Source organism: Halichoerus grypus, chromosome 8 (genome assembly GCF_964656455.1).
Source record: "Halichoerus grypus chromosome 8, mHalGry1.hap1.1, whole genome shotgun sequence".
NCBI classification, from domain to species: Eukaryota; Metazoa; Chordata; class Mammalia; order Carnivora; family Phocidae; genus Halichoerus; species Halichoerus grypus.
Genome location: NC_135719.1, coordinates 142426134 through 142445832, shown reverse-complemented (window position 1 = coordinate 142445832; position 19699 = coordinate 142426134). Strand labels below are relative to the sequence as shown.

At 40.3% G+C, this 19699-nt stretch overlaps 1 protein-coding gene across 1 annotated transcript in view; it reads left to right on the top strand.

Moving 5' to 3' along the window:
* DICER1 (dicer 1, ribonuclease III) overlaps window positions 1-19699 on the top strand; it is a 71810-nt gene that overhangs the window by 31403 nt on the left and 20708 nt on the right. The window contains 11 exon segments of the mRNA XM_036095605.2: window positions 426-594; window positions 1840-2312; window positions 8921-9053; window positions 10489-10731; window positions 11284-11438; window positions 14041-14173; window positions 14915-14990; window positions 15802-15941; window positions 17864-18043; window positions 18275-18488; window positions 18715-18868. Coding sequence (XP_035951498.2) covers window positions 426-594; window positions 1840-2312; window positions 8921-9053; window positions 10489-10731; window positions 11284-11438; window positions 14041-14173; window positions 14915-14990; window positions 15802-15941; window positions 17864-18043; window positions 18275-18488; window positions 18715-18868 — 2070 coding nt within the window.

The window sequence follows — 19699 nt, the reverse complement described above, 5'->3', positions numbered from 1 at the left end:
ATAAAACTGACATTTGCAAATGCGAAAAATTTCAAATAGTATGGAAGTGGATAGATTTAATGATAACACTTTCCATGTAGGATCTGCCCCTCCATCCCTGTTCTGCTTCTGAGAAGTGATCATTACTGAGTTGTTTGAGTATCTTGATGCCCAAGGAGGCAAGAGTTGAAAGTCTAAACCTAAAAACCAAAACAAAAATCCTGAGATAATAAGGTAATGACAAGATTCACAAAATTCTCTGAATGTCAGCCTTAGGCTGTCGTTCCTTGAGCCTTCCAAGTGAGCACAGGCACAGATAAAAGTGAGTACCCCGTTCGGAAGACCACTGCGAGCCTGCCTGTGATCCCATTAGACACGTCACAATGGATCGGCGTGCTGAAGTGAGTTTCTGGTGGCAGTGACAGCTTCTGTTTCCCCCATTAAAGATACACTTCTCAACCGTGTGAGATTGTGGTAGACTGTGGGCCATTCACGGACAGAAGTGGCCTCTATGGCAGACTGCTGGTGGAGCTAGAGGACGCACTTCACTTTATCAACGACTGTAATGTATCTGTGCATTCGAAAGAAAGAGATTCTACTTTAATTTCTAAACAGGTAAGCGTGTACAAGTAAGTAGAGAAAGCATAATTAAAAGACTTCTGTTTATTTTTAATATCAAAATGAAAACATGTTTCTAATGAGGCTATTGTGTGTTTTAGTTTAAGGCCTCATCATCTTATCTCTTCAGACATTTTTCATTGGACAGATCCTGTTGGGTTGAGGGTAGGGTTACCCAACAGATAATTAAATATAGACCTCCCTGATTTAAGGAGATGGGTTGGGGTTCATGTCGTGAGTTAGTCCCTGCTGGAACCCTCAGACTGAGCGAATACCCTGTGTGTAACTGGAGCTGAGCCCGTCGTTCCTGAGTGGCACAGCTTTGGGAGGAGATCCCTTAGATCAGTGGTCCTCAAAGTGTGCACTCCAGTTCAGCAGTGTCCGCGTTCCCCCTAGAACTTGGTGGAAAAGCAGATTAGGGGTCCTGTCCTTCACCTGCTAAAGCCCTGCCTGTTGGAGGGGTCCAGCTTTCTGAGATTTGGCAAGTACTCCAGTTATCCCGATGCATTAAAATTTGAGACCCATCGTCCTAGGACTTTGCAGCCATTTGTGAACAACACTGTTGAATCTGAGTCTCAGTTTCTCTCCTGCTGATTTGCTCTGGAGCAGCAATGCCTAGACTCTTTCCAATCCTTGATTTCTTATTAAGTCTCTGTTCCACCCAGTTTGTCTTTCACCTGCCTGCGGAGCTGACAGTTCCTCGGTTACAGCCTCGTTGTGGGTTTACATTCTGCTCGGAGCTGGAGTTGTAAGATGTGGCGCTCTGGGTGTAAGGTGCAGGGAAGGTTGACTTGCTCTTCTTAGATACCTAAAATAAAATTACTCTGCTGCGTAATTCCTTGCATATTTACCTGGAAGTAAATGACTCCGTTCTATTTGTAACTAATGACAGACTTGAAATTAAATTTTATTAACCTTATACAGTTGCATCTTTTATTTTCTGTTATTTTTTCTGGGGAAAACAAAAGGATGGTTCTGGGCATATATATATATATATATATATATATATATATATATATATATATATATATATATATATATGAAAAAGTAGAGATTGAAAAGACCACTGGCCATTCTTCCCCCCCGCCCCCCAAACTTGAGGAATTGACCTCAGTGTTTATATTAGCAGGGAAAATTTATTTTGAAGGGGCAGATTGAAGACAACTTAAATCCTAGTTAAGCCTCATATGAAAATGCTACATGATTACTGTTTAGCATTTGGCTCTTTACATTTTTTTGTAGATCCTGTCAGACTGTCGTGCGGTATTGGTGGTTCTGGGCCCCTGGTGTGCAGATAAGGTAGCTGGAATGATGGTAAGAGAACTGCAGAAATACATCAAACATGAACAAGAGGAGCTGCACAGGAAATTTCTATTGTTTACAGACACCTTCCTGAGGAAAATACATGCACTATGTGAAGAGCACTTCTCTCCTGCCTCACTTGACCTGAAATTTGTAACTCCTAAAGTAATAAAACTGCTTGAAATTTTACGCAAATACAAGCCGTATGAGCGGCAGCAGTTTGAAAGTGTTGAGTGGTATAATAATAGGAATCAGGATAATTATGTGTCTTGGAGTGATTCTGAGGATGATGATGAGGATGAAGAAATTGAAGAAAAAGAAAAGCCGGAGACAAATTTTCCTTCTCCATTTACCAATATTTTATGTGGAATCATTTTTGTGGAAAGAAGATACACGGCCGTTGTCTTGAACAGGTAAATCTGTTAAGATTAACCAGCATCCTTTCCCATAGTGGAGGGGGCAATTTTGGTTTTGTGAAGTGCTGTGCTGTAATAACAGCTTTGAACCTGGCAGAAGGCTTAGGTGAGTGTTCTCTATTTGGCACCATCGTACCTCACGTGTAATGTTGTGCTGGAATCTTCAGGGAGGACGTTTGTATGACTGTAGCTTTCCTGAAAGGCTAGATTTGACAGGACCTGGGATTTTTTTTTCTTGGAGGATGCAAATCTGTTCTAATCCATTTAAAATAGAGAGTAAGGGGGCGCCTGGGTGGCTCAGATGGTTACGTGTCTGCCTTCGGCTCAGGTCATGATCCCAGGGTCCTGGGATCGAGCCCCGCGTCGGGCTCCCTGCTCAGCGGGGGGGCCTGCTTCTCCCCCTCCCTCTGCTTCTCCCCTTGCTCGTGTTCTCTCTCTCTCTCTCTCTCTCTATCTCTGTGTCTCGAATAAATAAAAAAAATGTTTAAAATAGAGAGTAAGTATAGAAAGATGAAGTTACATTAAGGTAAAACATTTTTTGTTTTGTTTTGCATTTAGTTATTAGAGTCAATTCAGATACGGTTCATCTGTGACTATGTGTTAGGCATTGTGTTGAGCATTTCACACCAAGCTTTCTCCTTCAGGTAATCTTAGGATAAATATTATCTAGGAATTATTGTGGCTGTCTTTTTGGTGGTGGTGGTGGTAACTTTTTTATCTTAACCAATATTGATTCATGTCTGCAAGTTCAAAATGGAAAAAGTTCAGAACAATTGGATTTGCAATTTGGATTGGTTCATATACTATATATTAAAATTTTCGGAATCAGAAGAAAATAAGAATGTTAGAGAAGAAATCAGAGGATATTAGCAAAAGATGACAGTGCATCATCCAAAGTTAGGCTGTGGATTTCCACGTCCACCCGCTTCTTTAGTGGAAGTTGATTTTTCCTGAACATAGACCCTGCCAAGGAGCTGTCCTGCAGATTTGTGTCAAATAGTCATGGAGTGTATGGTTCTTTTCGTGTGTATATAGACGCTGTAGTATGTCGGGGCCAGAAAGGATCCTTAGTTTGTACTTCAGACAATGATCTGTTTCTCTAGGAGACCCATTAATTGGCCAGAGTTGATCTCTGAGAGCCAGTTGTGCAAGTAGTGATCTCTGAGGAGAAATTCAGCTTTGGTTCCTGTGGTAATTTGGGATTTTTTTTTTTTTTTTTTCTTAAACTGCTTCTGACTGTTTGGGGCTTTGAAAACTGACTGGAGTAATGAGAAATTGGACTCTGGGGTAGTCATCTGGCAGTTTTTAGTCTGGTAATTTTCATAGTCATTGGGCCTGATCTCTATGATGAATACAAAGTAAAATAACTTTAGGTAGTGAATTACATTGGAATCAGAAGTTTAAGGTTGGAAAGGGACTCATTGACTATCTAATCCAGTCCACTTATTTTTATAAAAAAAAAAAAGGGAAAGGGCCTCAGGAGGAAAAGTGATTTGCTCTGAGTTAAATTGCCGGGCAGTGGCAGAGACAATTCTAGAATCCTGATATCCTGCCTCCTAGCTTCCAGTTCCTTCTGCAGTCATAATGCCCCTGGGCGTCAGAGAACGCTAAAAATCCATGTGGACTAAAAATCCATGTGGAAGACGGCCAGGAGACAGACCAGGGAGAGCCTGACCACCAGGATTATTTCTTAGAATGGGGGAAAAGGCATTTCAGGGGTCAGAGAAGTTTAATATCAGTACAGTTCCAAGCCTTGTTACAGACATGCTCCCTGCCCCCCATACAGGATGGTTTAAGAATTAAATACATTTTATGGTGCTTAGAAAGAAGAAATGGCATATTTTCTTCTTTTCCCTCTTCTCTACATGCATTCTTAAGTGTAGAGATGTGCCAGTTTTCATGGCAGGAATATTAGCCTGAAAAGGTTTATCAAAAATCAATCAGTTATTTCCTATTGACTTTGAGGATCAGATTAATTGTGATCAACTTTCATAAAATGGGCCTGGAATTTAGTGTTGGATGATGAATCAAGAGCGGTTTGAGGGTTGACTTTATGGGCAGCTAATTAAATATACAATAGAGGTCTTGTTCCAGTAAGCTTTTTAATAAGCTTAGAAAAACTTCCTGAAATCTAGATTCTTTCCTTCCATCAATTTAATAGGAGGAAAAACCCTCAGTGAACAGTTTCATGGGAGTCTAAGTTATTGTGATACATGGGCAGTTTTGTCCTCTCCTAATTAAAAAAATAAATCATAGCTACTTCTGTAAACGATGTAGCTACGTGTACAGTCTTATGTTTATAGTTTTCCTTTTTGCCTTACGTATATAGGGCTTTATGGTTTATAACTTACTTTTAGATATGTTTTTAAGTTTTACAACACTCCATGAGGGAGGAAGGTAGATGTTTTTACTATATTTTAGATGAGGAAGCCAAGACTCAGTTTGTGACCCTCCCCAAATCACACAGATACCAAGAGGCAAAAATGGGCTTCCGGTCTCCCAAGTCTGGTGCTCTTTTCACTGTGTGATTTACTCGTCTTGTGTGACACTGGCATCCGACTAGCCTGGTTCACGGCCTCCGTCTGCCCCTCCCCCTCTATTTCCCTCCTAACTTTGTTTACAGAAAAGTTGCAAAGAGAGTACAGAGCTCCCCTGTCCCCCTCACTGGGTTTCCCCCACCTGTTGTTAACATCACACGTTACTATGTACCTTCGTCACAACCTGGAGACCAGCTTTAGTGCATTACTATTAACCAAACTTCAGACTTTATTTTCATTTACCAGTTTCCCCATTAATGTTGTCTTCTTAATCCAGGGTACTGTATTGCATCTAGTTGTTGTGTGTCCCTAATCTCCTCTGGTCTTTTGTATTTTGTTTTTCCTTGGTTTTGATGATCTTGACAGTCTTGGGGAGTACTGGTCAAGTATTTTGTAGAATGGCTCTCAGTTTGAATTTGTCTGATGTTTTTCTCAGGATTAAAATAGGGTTTTAGGATTTGTAAGAACACTGCAGAGATGAAGTGCGCTTCTCATCACATTGTATCAGGGAGACTCATGGTATGGACATGAGCCATCACTGGTGATGGGAAACTTCATCACGTGGTTATGATAGTGTTGCCAGGCTTCTCCACTCTGACCGTTGTTATTGTTTTATTCCTCACTTTCTTCTCTGGAAGCAAGTCACCAAGTTGAGCTCATCCTGGAAAGGAGGGCTTGAACTCCATTCCTGGAGAGGAGTGTATTTATGTTTATTATTGGAATTCTTCTGTAAGGACAACTTACCTCTTTGATCCTATTTATTAATATTTATTGACTTACGTTCTTTTGTCACTGTGGGCTCATGTTTGTTTATGTTGCACTTTGGGTTATAATCTGATAGTAGGTGGTTTATTTTGTTGTTCAAAATGTTCCACTCTGGGCCACGGGGAGGGCGGAGGTGCTCTTTGAGTTTAGTGCCTATGTCCCCTGGACAGGCCCTCATCCTGGATTTTTTGTTGTTGTTGTTTAGCACTTCCTGACTTTCTAGCCCTACAAGATGCTCCAGGCTCTTGTATTTTTGCTACTCCAGCTGTAGAATCAGCCATTTCTGTATGGAGCCCTGGTTCCTTTCATTTCTACCCACTTTTCTAGATGTATATTTTGTGAAAGTTTTTTTTAACTTTTAAAGCTTTAAATAAAGAGAAATTTTTCTCTCTCAGGATCTTCATTTGTAAGATAGTACTAGTCTCTCTGTCTCTTTACAACAGATATAAAAATGGCTGTTTTATCACCTGACACAGTAGGTGCTATTTTCTTAGGGGCTTTATGCACACATTGGGGCGTATAGGACCCTTGTACTGGACCTGTCAGTCATAGTTTGTTTGGTAAGATCCCAGAGGAGTTAGATTGGATTTTCTCACGTTGATAAGGAAATATAAGGAGTAAGGATACTATTAAAAGCTGTTGTTGATAACGTGCTTTAGTACTTGGCAGACATTTCAAATGATGTGTTTGTTTCTTTGAATTTTTTTCCCCTTACAGTTGTCTGCATAAATTAGCACTTGTAGTCAAATCCCAGTTCCCTAGGATACATCTACCAGTTCAGCATCCATATTTGCCATTTCTGGCCATGCTGTTTCCCGTGTAATTGGGGGGGGGCAGCGTGTTGTGCACACACCATGTGATCTGGACGCTGTCACCAGCTGAGCGAGTTAGGTACAGAGATGGAGGGTGCACATCTAGAAGCTCTTAGTTTTGACAGCAAGTTATGTCTCCTGAATATAATACAATTGGCTCTTGAATTTGAATGCTTTTAAGTTTCATTTTCTTCGTCAATTTTCACGGAATTTTACAAAAATGCTGGTCTCTGATGGATTTGAAATTAGAAAAAAAAAATAACTGGTTCGTAGCTGCTGATAGTTTCAGAAGCCCTGTGCACAAGAGATCAGCTAGGTTTGTCGAATCGCTTGCTTGTGGAGCCGCCCATATAAACTCAGTGTAAAAATCAAAAGAAACAAGTAAGACTTTGTCTTATCAGTTCATGGCACCGTGAAATCTAGAAGCAGTTTGTGTTACTCACTTGTAAGCTCCCTGAGCACTGTAGACTTCGTTGTTTCTCTGGAAGCCTATAGTTTTGTCTGAGGAATGTGGTCAGACATCCCTTAATTTATCGGAAAGAGACATTTTTCTCTCTAAACATCATCAGCATGGGTATATAGCATTTATTTTTTTTTTTTTTTTTTTTTTTTTTTTTTTAAGATTTTTTATTTATTTATTTGAGAGAGAGAGAATGAGAGAGAGCAAGCACATGAGAGGGGGGAGGGTCAGAGGGAGAAGCAGACTCCCCGCCGAGCAGGGAGCCCGATGCGGGACTCGATCCAGGGACTCCAGGATCATGACCTGAGCCGAAGGCAGTCGCTTAACCAACTGAGCCACCCAGGCGCCCCGGGTATATAGCATTTAATTACTGCTTACAAGAGATTTGGTTTGTTAATGTACATATTGTCTCTTCTGTTCTCTGCAGTATTGATGCGAGTTTCATTAAGGAGAAATGCATTTACTCTTAGTGCTTCTGCTTCTTAGTTAATTGAAATCTGCTAGACTGATCATTTTGGCAAAGTAAAATACATTCTTTGCCTAATTAAATTAATTAATTTGCCTAATGCCTGCCATGAAATGCATTATTTTTAGCCTCTGTTACATTCACATTGATGCTTATTTACATAAACTAACATTTGTAAGTACATATTTCTAAGATAATTGATTTCATAATTTAGACTTTGGGGCATGCGATTTGTTTGCATGTAACATTGCTTTCTGCTACTGACATCATAAGTTTATTATAATAACTAAACAGAGCTTGGAACATATTAAGGAAGTTCCTGATTCTGAACATTTTAAGTATTTGAATGTAGAACAGACTCTTAAACTAACCTAGACATGCAAGTGTTTGGCTGATTTGGAGGCAGGAAGATATTCTAGATGGCCACTCAAGGTTTCTTCCAGCTCTTTGATATTAGTCCGTTTCATGTATTTAAAAAAAAAACAAAACAAAAAGAGTGGTTTGACTTAAAAATGCAATTTTCTATTAGGAATTTATACTATGTGTATGACTTCAGAAGAACCATCTGGAATCACTTATGTCAGGTGTGGAACCATTTATCCTGTGTGCTGAGTTTTTGAATGTGGATATTTCCAAAATAGCTGTAATGGCAGCACTAACTGTTAACCTTCTGTCCCCGTGTAATGTGATCCCATCCTGTAGCTCTTTTCCATTTCTTAGCTAGAAGGCCAGCTTTAGGTTACTCGCATTCTGGATTAATACAGAGGAACAGGCAGGAAGAGGGACGAGCCGGGAAGCCTCTCTCTTTCATGACAGGATGGGATGGGGACTCTGGCGCTGCCCTGTGGTGCAGAACGGTGGTCGGTGGCCTGGGGGCAGGAAAGTGTTGGGAATGGAGGCGCTCCCCAGTAGATAGGCATTTCTTGCCCTGGAGCTCCGCTTCCAGTGATAAAAAGGGTATTAGGGTAAGACTAAAAGAAATAACCATGCTAGTTTTCACACACAGCGGGAGCTCTCTTTGTCCATGTAGCAGGAGAATGAGGTTTCCCTTGCTGTAGAATCGCCCTTTGGCCCCGGGTGTTGGCCTCTGTATAAACTTGGCCATGGAGACAAGGGCGGTGATGGCCACCACAAGTTGTGTGTGCGTGTGGAGAAGTGCACTGAGCTTTCAGAGGTGTGTGGCTTTTTCATTATAGGTCCTGGCCTGAAGCCAAGGTATATGAGGATTCCATGTTTCTCTCTGCCTAGTTCTGTCCCCTACCAGGCCACGTTTCTAGTAAATCATCACGGCCAAATTAGAAAGTTTGAAGTACCGTGACCATTTTGTTCGTCAGTATAAATCAGCCCTGTATCTGGTATTGTAAGGGTTTGGTCCACAGATCTACACAGGGAAGAGTGGCGGTGATTTCTGTTGGAGCTGGTTGAAAAAAATCACCGAGACCATTTTGCTAGGTATGTTGGCAAAACATACGTGTATTTCCATTTTCAGGGAGACCTTACAAACAAAAGTTTAAATTTTTTTCCCTCAGCAATGCTTAACTTCCAAATGTATATAATTTTCTTAGATTGATAAAGGAAGCTGGCAAACAAGATCCAGAGCTGGCTTACATCAGCAGCAATTTTATAACTGGACATGGCATTGGAAAGAATCAGCCTCGTAACAAACAGATGGAAGCAGAATTCAGAAAACAGGAAGAGGTAACAAGTTGAAATAATTGTACAATAACAGTTTTCAGAATATATATAAACTCTGCTCATAGGAACTCCCTTTCTTCATAGTTGCTTGGTGTTTATAGAATATTTGCTCATAGATAGACTAGCTGTCTCCTGTGAAGTAGCTGTATAGTGATTCATAGGTTCAGAATTAGAATAGCTGTCTGGTAAATCAATTTTCACTTAATTGCCGTCAACCATTTCATTTTCCTTTATTGGACTGATGGCATTTCATAGAAAAACAAAGCATGTGTAACCATAACTCCTGTTGACTCCATGTGACTGAGCAACAAAATGAATTTTTTTCCTAGAAAGTGTTTTGTTTTCCATTTAAAGTCCTGCCTTGGTTGAATACATTAAAGGTTCTGGCTTAATTTTTTTCATGCATTTTAAGATTTTAATATAGGAGACAGCGTTGTAAATATGTGAAACCTAATAAGGTGTTCTGGCTGGCAAACAAAAACTTTTTATTTGAAGTTTGTTATTTAACTTAAAGGTAGAATAATTCACACTGAAGTTCATTTTCTGTGTCATAGCTTTTTGATAATATTCCAAGTTTGGGGAGTCCAATAGCCAGCCAGTGTGATAGATCTGTTTAAAAGCCAACTTACTTTACTTATCCTGGATTGAGAAATGATGTTATTTTAAATTTAATATGAAAAAAATTTTCACTTTATTTTTTAATCAGTAGTTCTGAGTCCTTAAGTTGAAAATGTCCCAGGATGCCAGAAAATAAGTAATGCCTTACTTATAATTTTTGAGTTACAAGCATTTTAGGGATTTTAGTGAGTTTTGACGTCTTTGGAGGGCTGTTGGCACAGTCTCCCAGACATAAGACACTACCACGGAGAGTCAGAGTATCAACAGGATTCCAGAAGTGGATTCATTCGGTCACTTTGTTGGTTAGATTCTTTTGTGGCCATTGAAGAAGCCAGCCTCTTCAATCCGAAGGCTGTCTGTGATTTGTACATACTTCTGTATGGTAGAAAGTCACTTTGATTTTTCAAGTCCTATTCAGTTGAAAATTGTCATTAAGTCAGAGTCTCTTTGCCCATGTGTTCATGCATCTTGAGTTTTGTGTGGTGTTGTCATCTTCTTTAGCCTGGACTGAAAGCTTTAGTGTACCCAGAGTGTGTGTCGGAAATGATAGTTGTGGGGCGCCTGGGTGGCTCAGCCGGTTAAGCATCTGCCTTTGCCTCAGGTCATGATCCCAGGGTCTTGGGATCGAGCCCCGCATCGGGCTCCCTGCTCAGCGGGGGGCCTGCTTCTCCCTATGCCTGTAGCTCTCCCTGCTTGTGCTCTCTCTCTCTCTGAAAAATAAATAAAATCTTAAAAAAAAAATGACAGTCATCACTTACTGGTACTCCGCTGTTCCTTTGGAAATTTCTTAGAATTGCTTTTCGTGGTGGACTTTTTTCAGGTCCTTAGGAAATTTCGAGCACATGAGACCAATCTCCTCATTGCAACAAGTATTGTGGAAGAAGGTGTTGATATACCAAAATGCAACTTGGTGGTTCGATTTGATTTGCCCACAGAGTATCGATCCTATGTTCAATCTAAGGGAAGAGCAAGGGCACCGATCTCTAATTATATAATGTTAGCAGATACAGACAAAATAAAAAGTTTTGAAGAAGACCTTAAAACATACAAAGCTATTGAAAAGGTAAGATCCAAAAATCAATATACTATCTCTAAGTTACTTTTTATATGCAGAGAAATAGATGAAAACAGCTTTATCTAAATAGTCTCCGCAGGGGTGTGCAGTATGTACATTATAAGAAAGTCAAGTAATTATAGAGCTGCAGTATTTTGCAAAGTGTTTGAAAGCTCGCAATGAAAATGGTCATATGTGTTATGGGGGGAGAACCCTGGAAAGTGTCCTGTTAGTGTGGACAGTGTAGTCACAGTTGAGTGACAGAGTTGTGGAGCGATAGGAGGGTGACGACATAGCCCCTGTCTGTGTGTGCGTGTGTGTGTGTGGGGGGGGGGTATGGTACCGTGCAAACCTGTGTGCATATAGCTAGTGTCTCCACATGATTGGAGCTGGGGGCACTGCTTTGGGAGGGAGTTTCTGCATCAGGTGACTTGGAATATTGAAGTGTGTTTAGGAGAGCTGTTCTGTGTCAGGAGAGCTTTTTCTGTAGGTACAGGGGCAGACTCCTGACACGTGCAAAGAAAATATTCTCATCATAAAATCTGTTCCTACAATGTTCAGATCTTGAGAAACAAGTGTTCCAAGTCAGTTGACACTGGGGAGACTGACATTGAACCTGTTGTGGATGATGACGATGTGTTCCCACCCTATGTGTTGAGGCCCGATGATGGTGGTCCACGAGTCACAATCAACACGGCCATTGGACACATCAATAGGTATGATATGAAATCACTTGCATGGAAACCCTAGGAGTATTGCAAGATTTAAGTTTAAACCTGTGAGTGTTGTAGTGTTTACCTTTTGCAAATATTCACCAGTCTTTCTGTTTATGGCTTATACTATTTTGATGAGAGAAAGAAGAGAAGTTGCTTTTTTCCATTCATTCGTCTTTTTGATCAGAAGGCAAAATCAGTATTGTGCAGTAATAAATGTTTAGTTTTTGTTGGCAAGGCTGACTTAAGGCATGTTTATTTTGATTAGATTTTACTTAATTTTATAGTGCTCACTAATTTTTTTTTTTATTCTGAAATCTGTTGTTTTGTGCCATGAATGTTGAGGGATGTTGAATTTTTCATTAGCTATGATGTAAGATTATGATAAATTAACTCGCATTTTTAATTATGTCCTAATTTACTTTGTCCTGAATTGGTAATAACATTTCTAATAACTAAGAAAAGCAGATACATACCTAGATGATGTGTCAGGATAAATTTCCGTGCAGAGGCAAAATAAAGGAGCAACTCACATAAGATTTTTTTTTTAACTTTTTATTTTGAAACAATTTCAAACTTTAAAATGTTGCAGGAATACTGCAGAGAACTCCCATTTACCCCTCACCCAGAGAGACCCATTCAGCTTTCACGAGAATGTTTCTTTGTAGTGAAAGGATCCAAGCCAGGATCAAGGGTTGTGTGAGTTTTTCTCATCTCTCTAGTCTCCTTCAACCTGGAATCATTCTTGTCGTTCTCTGACCTGAATGACCTTGCAACTTTTGAAGATTATAGGCCAATCATTTTGTAGTCTGTCTCACAGTTTGGTTTTATCTGATATTTTCTGATAATTAGCCCCGGGTTATGCATTGGGGCCTGCACATCACAGAAGTGATGCTGTGTTCTTCTCATCCTGTCCTTCTGGGTGCACTCGATGTTGATTGGTGCTCTTCCTTGTGGTGGTGGCTCTGATCACTTACAAAAGGTCTGCCAGCTTTCTCTGCTGTAAAGTTGCCTTTTCTCCGTTTATAATGAGTGCATATTTCATGGGGAAACAGTTTGAGACAGGGTAAAATTTACTCCTCTTCCCAGTGTCACCCATTCGTTTAAGTATCCGTTGGTATTTCTTGCCTGAATTGATTATTGCTGTGGTGTGTCCAAAATGGTGGTCTTCTGATTCTATTATTCTTTCTATTTGTTGGCATTCTACTGGAATGAAGAGCTTTCTCTTTTCTCCACTTACTTATTCCCTTTATTATTTTTTTTTTATCTAATATGAACTGATGGAGTTCTGTTTTATTCAATGGGTTACACTTCTGGTTACTGTCATTTATTATTCATTTTGATGTTAAAATTATCTCAGATTTGGCCAGTGGGAGCCCCTTCAAGCTAGTCTTTTTACGTCACCATTATTCTTTGATCACTTCCCTACTTTATGGCATACTAAGATTTCTAGCCTCAACTTCTATTTTCCCTGCCTCTGCCTAGATATTGGCTATTTCTCCAAAAGGTTCTGGTTTCTTTTAGTGGCAAATGCCTGGTGTTTAGAAACCAAAATCTGGGTGCTAAGCACTGGGTGTGCTCATTGCCCCCGGAGTATTGCCGCTGTCGGACTCCTTAGACAGAACTAGAAGCTACATTTATGTGTGTGTGTGTGTGTATTCACGTACACATGTATTTATTTCTGTGTCTGACTATGTGTTGCTTCCTCCTTTTACTGTCACACCACAGGGTTCATTCTAGCTTTCCTCTCTTCCATCTTTATTTCTGGCTTCTTCAATAGTGAGAGATAGGACTCCCATTGTCCTCAGAATCGTTACGTTTACGTCCAGTCTCCCTGAATGTAGCCAGTCTCCTACTCTGCAGGGCTGCCACTGTGTTTGGGTGCCCTTACTGCACAGGTTGTGACCTTACAGGGTGTCCGCTCATTCCAGTGCCTTCCTTAGGCGCGTTCTGCCTCTACCGATTACCTTCCTGTCCCAGCGCCCTCCTCGCTCAGTCTCAGCACCACTGAAGCTAGCTTCCTGCCCTGTAACACTCTCCTGCTGCTGCTTTGGGGGTGTGGTGGGCAGCAGGGGTGGTCTTCTTGTTCTGACGCCTTCCGTTGTGTCAATACTGGGCTGTCCTTCCAGCCTCTTCTGATGCCTCCCTTTCACAGGCCCTGAGAGTTTGTGGGTGCATGTACGATATTAAGGAACAAACACTGGTGGCATGTTCTCTTAATGGATTCTGAACAGTATTTTCTGCATTCTACAATCGCATTGGACATACGTTATCTATTTAAATTCAAGTTTTAATTTTAATTAAAATTAAATAAAATTTAAAAATTAGTTTCCTAGCTGCCTCACCACATTTCAGGTGCTCAGTGGCTGCCCCACTGGACAGTGTAGACACAGAACATCATTGCAGAAGATTCTGTTGGACCAGCACTGTTCCATCTTATTGAAAGTTTTCGAAGTGGTGAAGCTCAAACTTCACATACAAATACCAATCCAGTAGAGGGGAGAGGGACATGAAAAATTAAACTTGAGGCTGTGAATATCAATACAGATTTTTTCCTCCATTTCTCAGGTGTAGATTTAGCATCAGAATTTCTTTTTCTTCACAGATACTGTGCTAGATTACCAAGTGATCCGTTTACTCATCTAGCTCCTAAATGTAGAACCCGAGAGTTGCCTGATGGTACATTTTATTCAACTCTTTATCTGCCAATTAACTCACCTCTCCGAGCCTCCATTGTTGTAAGTTTAGAAAAAGAAATGATTGTGCTTTTAAAGTATGTCATTAATGGATTGTTTTTCAGCTTCTCTACGCCAGCGCAAGTTATAGGAAAATTTAGCTTTAAATCTGTTCTTAAGCATAGGTTTATAAATCTCTTTTGGGGTTACCTACATGTTCAGACCTTCAGTAGACTGTATGAGTAGATAACCTGAAGTTCCCTCTAGGATCTTACTAATACCAACATTCAGCTGTGGCTTAGACACTTATAGGGACAGAATTTATTAAATATATTTGGGCTTCTCTAGCTGTTTTGTTGTTCACTCGAAAATCTGCCTTTGCATAACTGCCGTCCTTGGTCCCAGTACTGATTTCCAGATATTCTGAGATGACTAATTTCTCTTGCACATGAAAATTTGTCAATGCTGTTAACGTGTATGTTACAGCCACGTTTTGATGTATCTTTGTTTTTTTCTTATTTGTAGATTAGTGAAAATAAGCTACATTAAAATCTTACTGAAATTTGTATACATTAAAATTGTCAAATCTTCGTTATAACTTATCTAGGTTTTACTGGGCAGGACTTTTAAAAATGGCTATTTCAACTGTGGAGATGAGGGTTTTGACAAACTTGCTGGCATTTTTCAAAATAAACCACTTTGCTTTCATAAAGTTCGGCTTTAAAGATACTGCTTTCATAGAAGTTTTATGTGTTAAGGATAGCTACGTGCATGTACAGTGGAAATGTTTTTTGTTACTTTCAGGGTCCACCAATGAGCTGTATCCGATTGGCCGAAAGAGTTGTAGCTCTCATTTGCTGTGAAAAACTGCACAAAATTGGTAAGAGTGTATGAAAAGCACACACAAATAAGAATAAAGTTGAAACATTGTCAAACAGAAGTGTATCAGGGACTTGCTAGGTGTCTGAGGATTTTGTGGCATTGAACTTGCTGCTCTCACTGTACGGTAGTGAAGACTGGATGGAGATCTGATGTCACCTGAGGGTCCTGTGACACGGACCAGCTCACTGCAAGCAGCTGCACTGTATTTACTCCCCTCACTGACCCCTTGTCATTACAGAGAGGTCTTCTTGTCACTGTTGAATCATGGACACTTGTGTTTCAATGGGTCAGTCTCTCAAATTAGTTTACAGATTCGTCCGTTAAAAAAAAGGGGGGGAGTCTTTATTTTCCATAGACTTTGTAAAACAGTGGCTATGTGCTGTTCTTCTGTTTCAATATTATTGAAGAAACTTTTTATTGGAGTAGAGTTGATACACGTCGTGCACTGGCTTCAGGTGTCCACAGAGAGATCGCACGAGTCTGTCCATGATGCTCTGCTCACGCGCAGCCGCCCCTGTCGGCTTACAGGGTTGGCCCGCTACCCTGCACTCCGCTCCCTGTGCTGTGCCTTGTGTAGATGTGATGTTTGCATCTTAGAACAGAATTTGTGGCCCTGCTCACTGAGTATATGAACACCAAAGTAGACCGCCTGACGCATCACTTCTGATCAGCTTGTGATACGAAAAGTACAGATGCTTTAGTTTCATTACCCTTCCACTTGCTTTCTAACATACTGCTGCTCTGGATACTCTAGTGATTAGAGAGGCAACATCTGGATTGTTTGTGTTAATTGTCTTTACATTTCTTAGGTGAACTGGATGACCATTTGATGCCAGTTGGGAAAGAGACTGTTAAATATGAAGAGGAGCTTGATTTACATGATGAAGAGGAGACCAGTGTTCCGGGAAGACCAGGTTCCACAAAACGAAGACAGTGCTACCCAAAAGCAGTTAGTATTGGTTAGAACCAAATACACATCTGGCCTTTCTGACTTTTTATTTCCAGCCACATCAAATCGACATTCCTCTGCTTGCCTTCCCAGACCGTGTAATTTGGCCCACTTGGGATCTCCGCTCACTTCCTCCCATGACAGCTTCTCTCAGATCAGCCAGCCCCTCCTTCCCATGTGCACTATGTGCACTTTCCCACTTAGGACATTGCTTTCGTTTTTCTTCTCAAAAGGAGTATGGACTCATTTGTCAGATTTCTATCCAGAATGAGTCTCTTTCTTTTAAAGAGATATTTTTTGTTTCATTCACTTACAGTGGTAAGATTTTTGCTTTCCTAATGTTTGGGGCTAAGACAAAAGAGGATTTGCACGATAAAATAGGTGAACGAGAGGGTGCTCGCTCCACATGGTGTGAGGATGGTGACAGCAAGGATTTGTCAGGAGCTAGGCCGTGGCCTGCGAGCAGCCAGAACCAGGCCTGTCAGCATGCTGCGTCTGGCTCCGTCTGTGGCATCCTGGTGGGGTTCATGCACTGTGACGCCCCTGAGTCGGACTGCTGATTACAGCCATACTGGGTGGAAGGACTTATTTTAAAAATATTTGCTAATGGGGCACCTGGGTGGCTCAGTCGTTAAACGTCTGCCTTCAGCTCAGGTCATGATCCCGGGGTCTTGGGATCGAGCCCCACGTCGGGCTTCCTGCTCGGTGGGAAGCCTGCTCCTCCCTCTCCCACTCCCCCTGCTTGTGTTCCCTCTCTCGCTGTGTCTCTGTCAAATAAATAAATAAAATCTTAAAAAAATTATGTTAATATTTGTCCCCTATAAGAATCGCAAACAAAAGCAAAAATTTTGCTGTGTATTTTCATCTTAGCCTAAAAGTGTGGTTCTTTGTTTCATTTTTGCAGTTGCATTGAGTTGTTACTTTTAAAAAATTTTCACTAAGTTTCACTTGAGCATTTTCAAGATTCAGAATCATGTCGTTTGTTTAAAAATTATGAATGTGACCCATTCCCTGAAATACTTGTTTCCCAGCCTTCCTACTCTAACATTAACCCCAAAGACCACTGGACTCGTTTCATATGGCAGACATCGTCATTAATAATAAGTGTTTTAATTAACAAGTACATTCTGGATTATCTGATATTCTGTCACTGTAACCATCTCCGAGCCGGCATCTCTGTGCCTTTTAACTGCAGATGCAATCATTAATGTCCCTGAGCCTCAGAAATTGCACAACTCTCCTGCGTAGGGTTGTATGAATATTGAAAGTTTAGAAACAATCTCAGATTTATTAAATTAAGTTTTATATATAATTAGCCATTAAAAATGATACAAGAAAGATATTCTCATTGTAATAACTGGAGAGAAAATCAGGTGACAACAGTCTCCGTTGTGCCGTTCCAGACGTAATGGAAAAAACACGTATGTGTATATGTTTATCTGCATTTATACACAGGAAAAATTCTGGACGATGATACAGTATATCAGGAGTTAATCAGGGTTATCTTTATACAATCATGTAGGACTTTTAAAATTTTGCATTTGTTTTCTGATAGTCCACAGTGTTAAAAGACTAAAAATCCCGAGGAAGAAAAGAGTTCTCTAATCAAAAGAAGTAACTCAAATGAATAGTGTTTCATAGACAAGACCCTACAGGGTTTGATTGTTTTATATAATTTTGGTATTATCTAGTGAGCAGTGTGCATCATGAGGTAGGTGACCTTAGGCCACCTTGCAGCCCAGACCTAAGAAGGGCTGGCTCTGCAGCGGGGTTAAGTAGTTCGGTCTCCCTTCCTGGCTATTTTCTTACCTTTTTCTCATCAGCTTTTAGTAAAGCTAGGAAGAAATTTGTTTTCTTGCCGGTATCTGGAAAAGAGGCTGTTACATGTGATCTTGATGCTTAGGTTTTCTTTCCAATTCTAGATTCCAGAATGTTTGAGGGATAGCTATCCCAAACCCGATCAGCCCTGTTACCTGTATGTGATAGGAATGGTTCTGACAACACCCTTACCCGATGAACTCAACTTTCGAAGACGGAAGCTCTATCCCCCTGAGGATACCACAAGATGCTTTGGAATACTGACAGCCAAACCCATACCTCAGGTAGGCCGCTCCTTATGACTCTGATAAAAATACCATGTTTTTTTTGAAAAGGGAACAGCTATTTGCAAGTAACTATCTTATGTTACCTCAGAATGTTTAGTATTTAAAAATCAAGGTGTCCCTTCTATTTCCTGGATTGAAAGCATTGTTCCTTCTCTGAAGTTAAATATTTATAATGGAATAAAATATACCTGTTAACTTTGGGGATGCTTTATTTTTCTTTTTGCTAAGATCCCGCACTTTCCTGTGTACACACGCTCTGGAGAGGTGACCATATCCATTGAGTTGAAGAAGTCTGGTTTCACGTTGTCTCTACAAATGCTTGAGTTGATTACAAGACTTCACCAGTATATATTCTCACATATTCTTCGGCTTGAAAAACCTGCACTAGAATTTAAACCCACAGACGCTGATTCAGCATACTGTGTTCTACCTCTTAATGTTGGTAAGAAGGGCCCAGACTCTTAAAGTGTTTGCTGATACTAGCTCAAAAAGGGAAGTTTGCTTACCATTAGTTTATTGTGGATGCTAGAGAACTCTCTTACTAGAGACAACTCTACCTTAGACACATAGATGAATATATGGCTTAAGTAAGAATCTTTTCTGTAGTACATTTTTTTTTTCCTCTGTAGTACATTTTAACAAGCTAAAGAGTCTTTTCCTTCCCTAAGTGAATGACTCCAGCACTTTGGACATTGACTTTAAATTCATGGAAGATATTGAGAAGTCTGAAGCTCGCATAGGCATTCCCAGTACAAAGTATTCAAAAGAAACACCCTTTGTTTTTAAATTAGAAGATTATCAGGATGCAGTTATCATTCCAAGGTGGGTATTTAAGTAGAAAGCAAAGGGGTGGAGGTATTTTGTTTCAGGAGACTCACTGGTTCGAGTGGAAACGTCAGTGGGCTCTAGCATTGAGGTCACTAGTAGGAAGTTTAAGTGTCTCTTCCTGGTGGGTCTGTTCCCCCTGGTTGACTTCCACTTGTAAGAAAACACCTGGAAGAAACACCGTTGGCAGAGGGGTTTTACCTTGGGAAGCTCGGGTCATCTAAGTGATGCCGAAAGGCTTTCTTAAAATCTTCATCCTCTTAATCCCCAAAGTCTTAAAGGATTCGACTGTAAATAATAGCTTCCTAAACTTTTTATGAGGAATAATGAGTGGTATTAAGTGCAATGAAGTAGTAAATCAGAATGCTTTTTTTCTTATTTCGGAAAGATTTAGGGGATAGACTTTTTGAGCAATAAATTTAAATATAGGAACTTTTCATAAAATGAGAGTACTGGCTGTAATTCAGTCTTTCTTTGATTTTTTTCTTCTTTGTCGAAGCCGTATTTTAAATGTTAGCTCTCATCAAGCTGTTGGTGTCTCGTTGTATTTATGCCGCCCAGTGCCTTTCGCATCTAGCGTATTAGTAATGCAGTTGCTGGCTCAGCTGGGGGCACTGCAGGTTTTCTACCCTGTTCATACTGGTGAGACGAAGAGATATTTAAAGGTGCTATTTAGCGTTAATGTGATGGCGAAGCACAAATATTTAGAATGTGGGTAATAGTAGAGTGGAGAATCAGTTTTCACTTAATATAAATGTACTTTTCTTCTTACACCCCATTTGAAATATATTATTTGGAATTGAAATTTTCAGTTATTTATGCTATTTA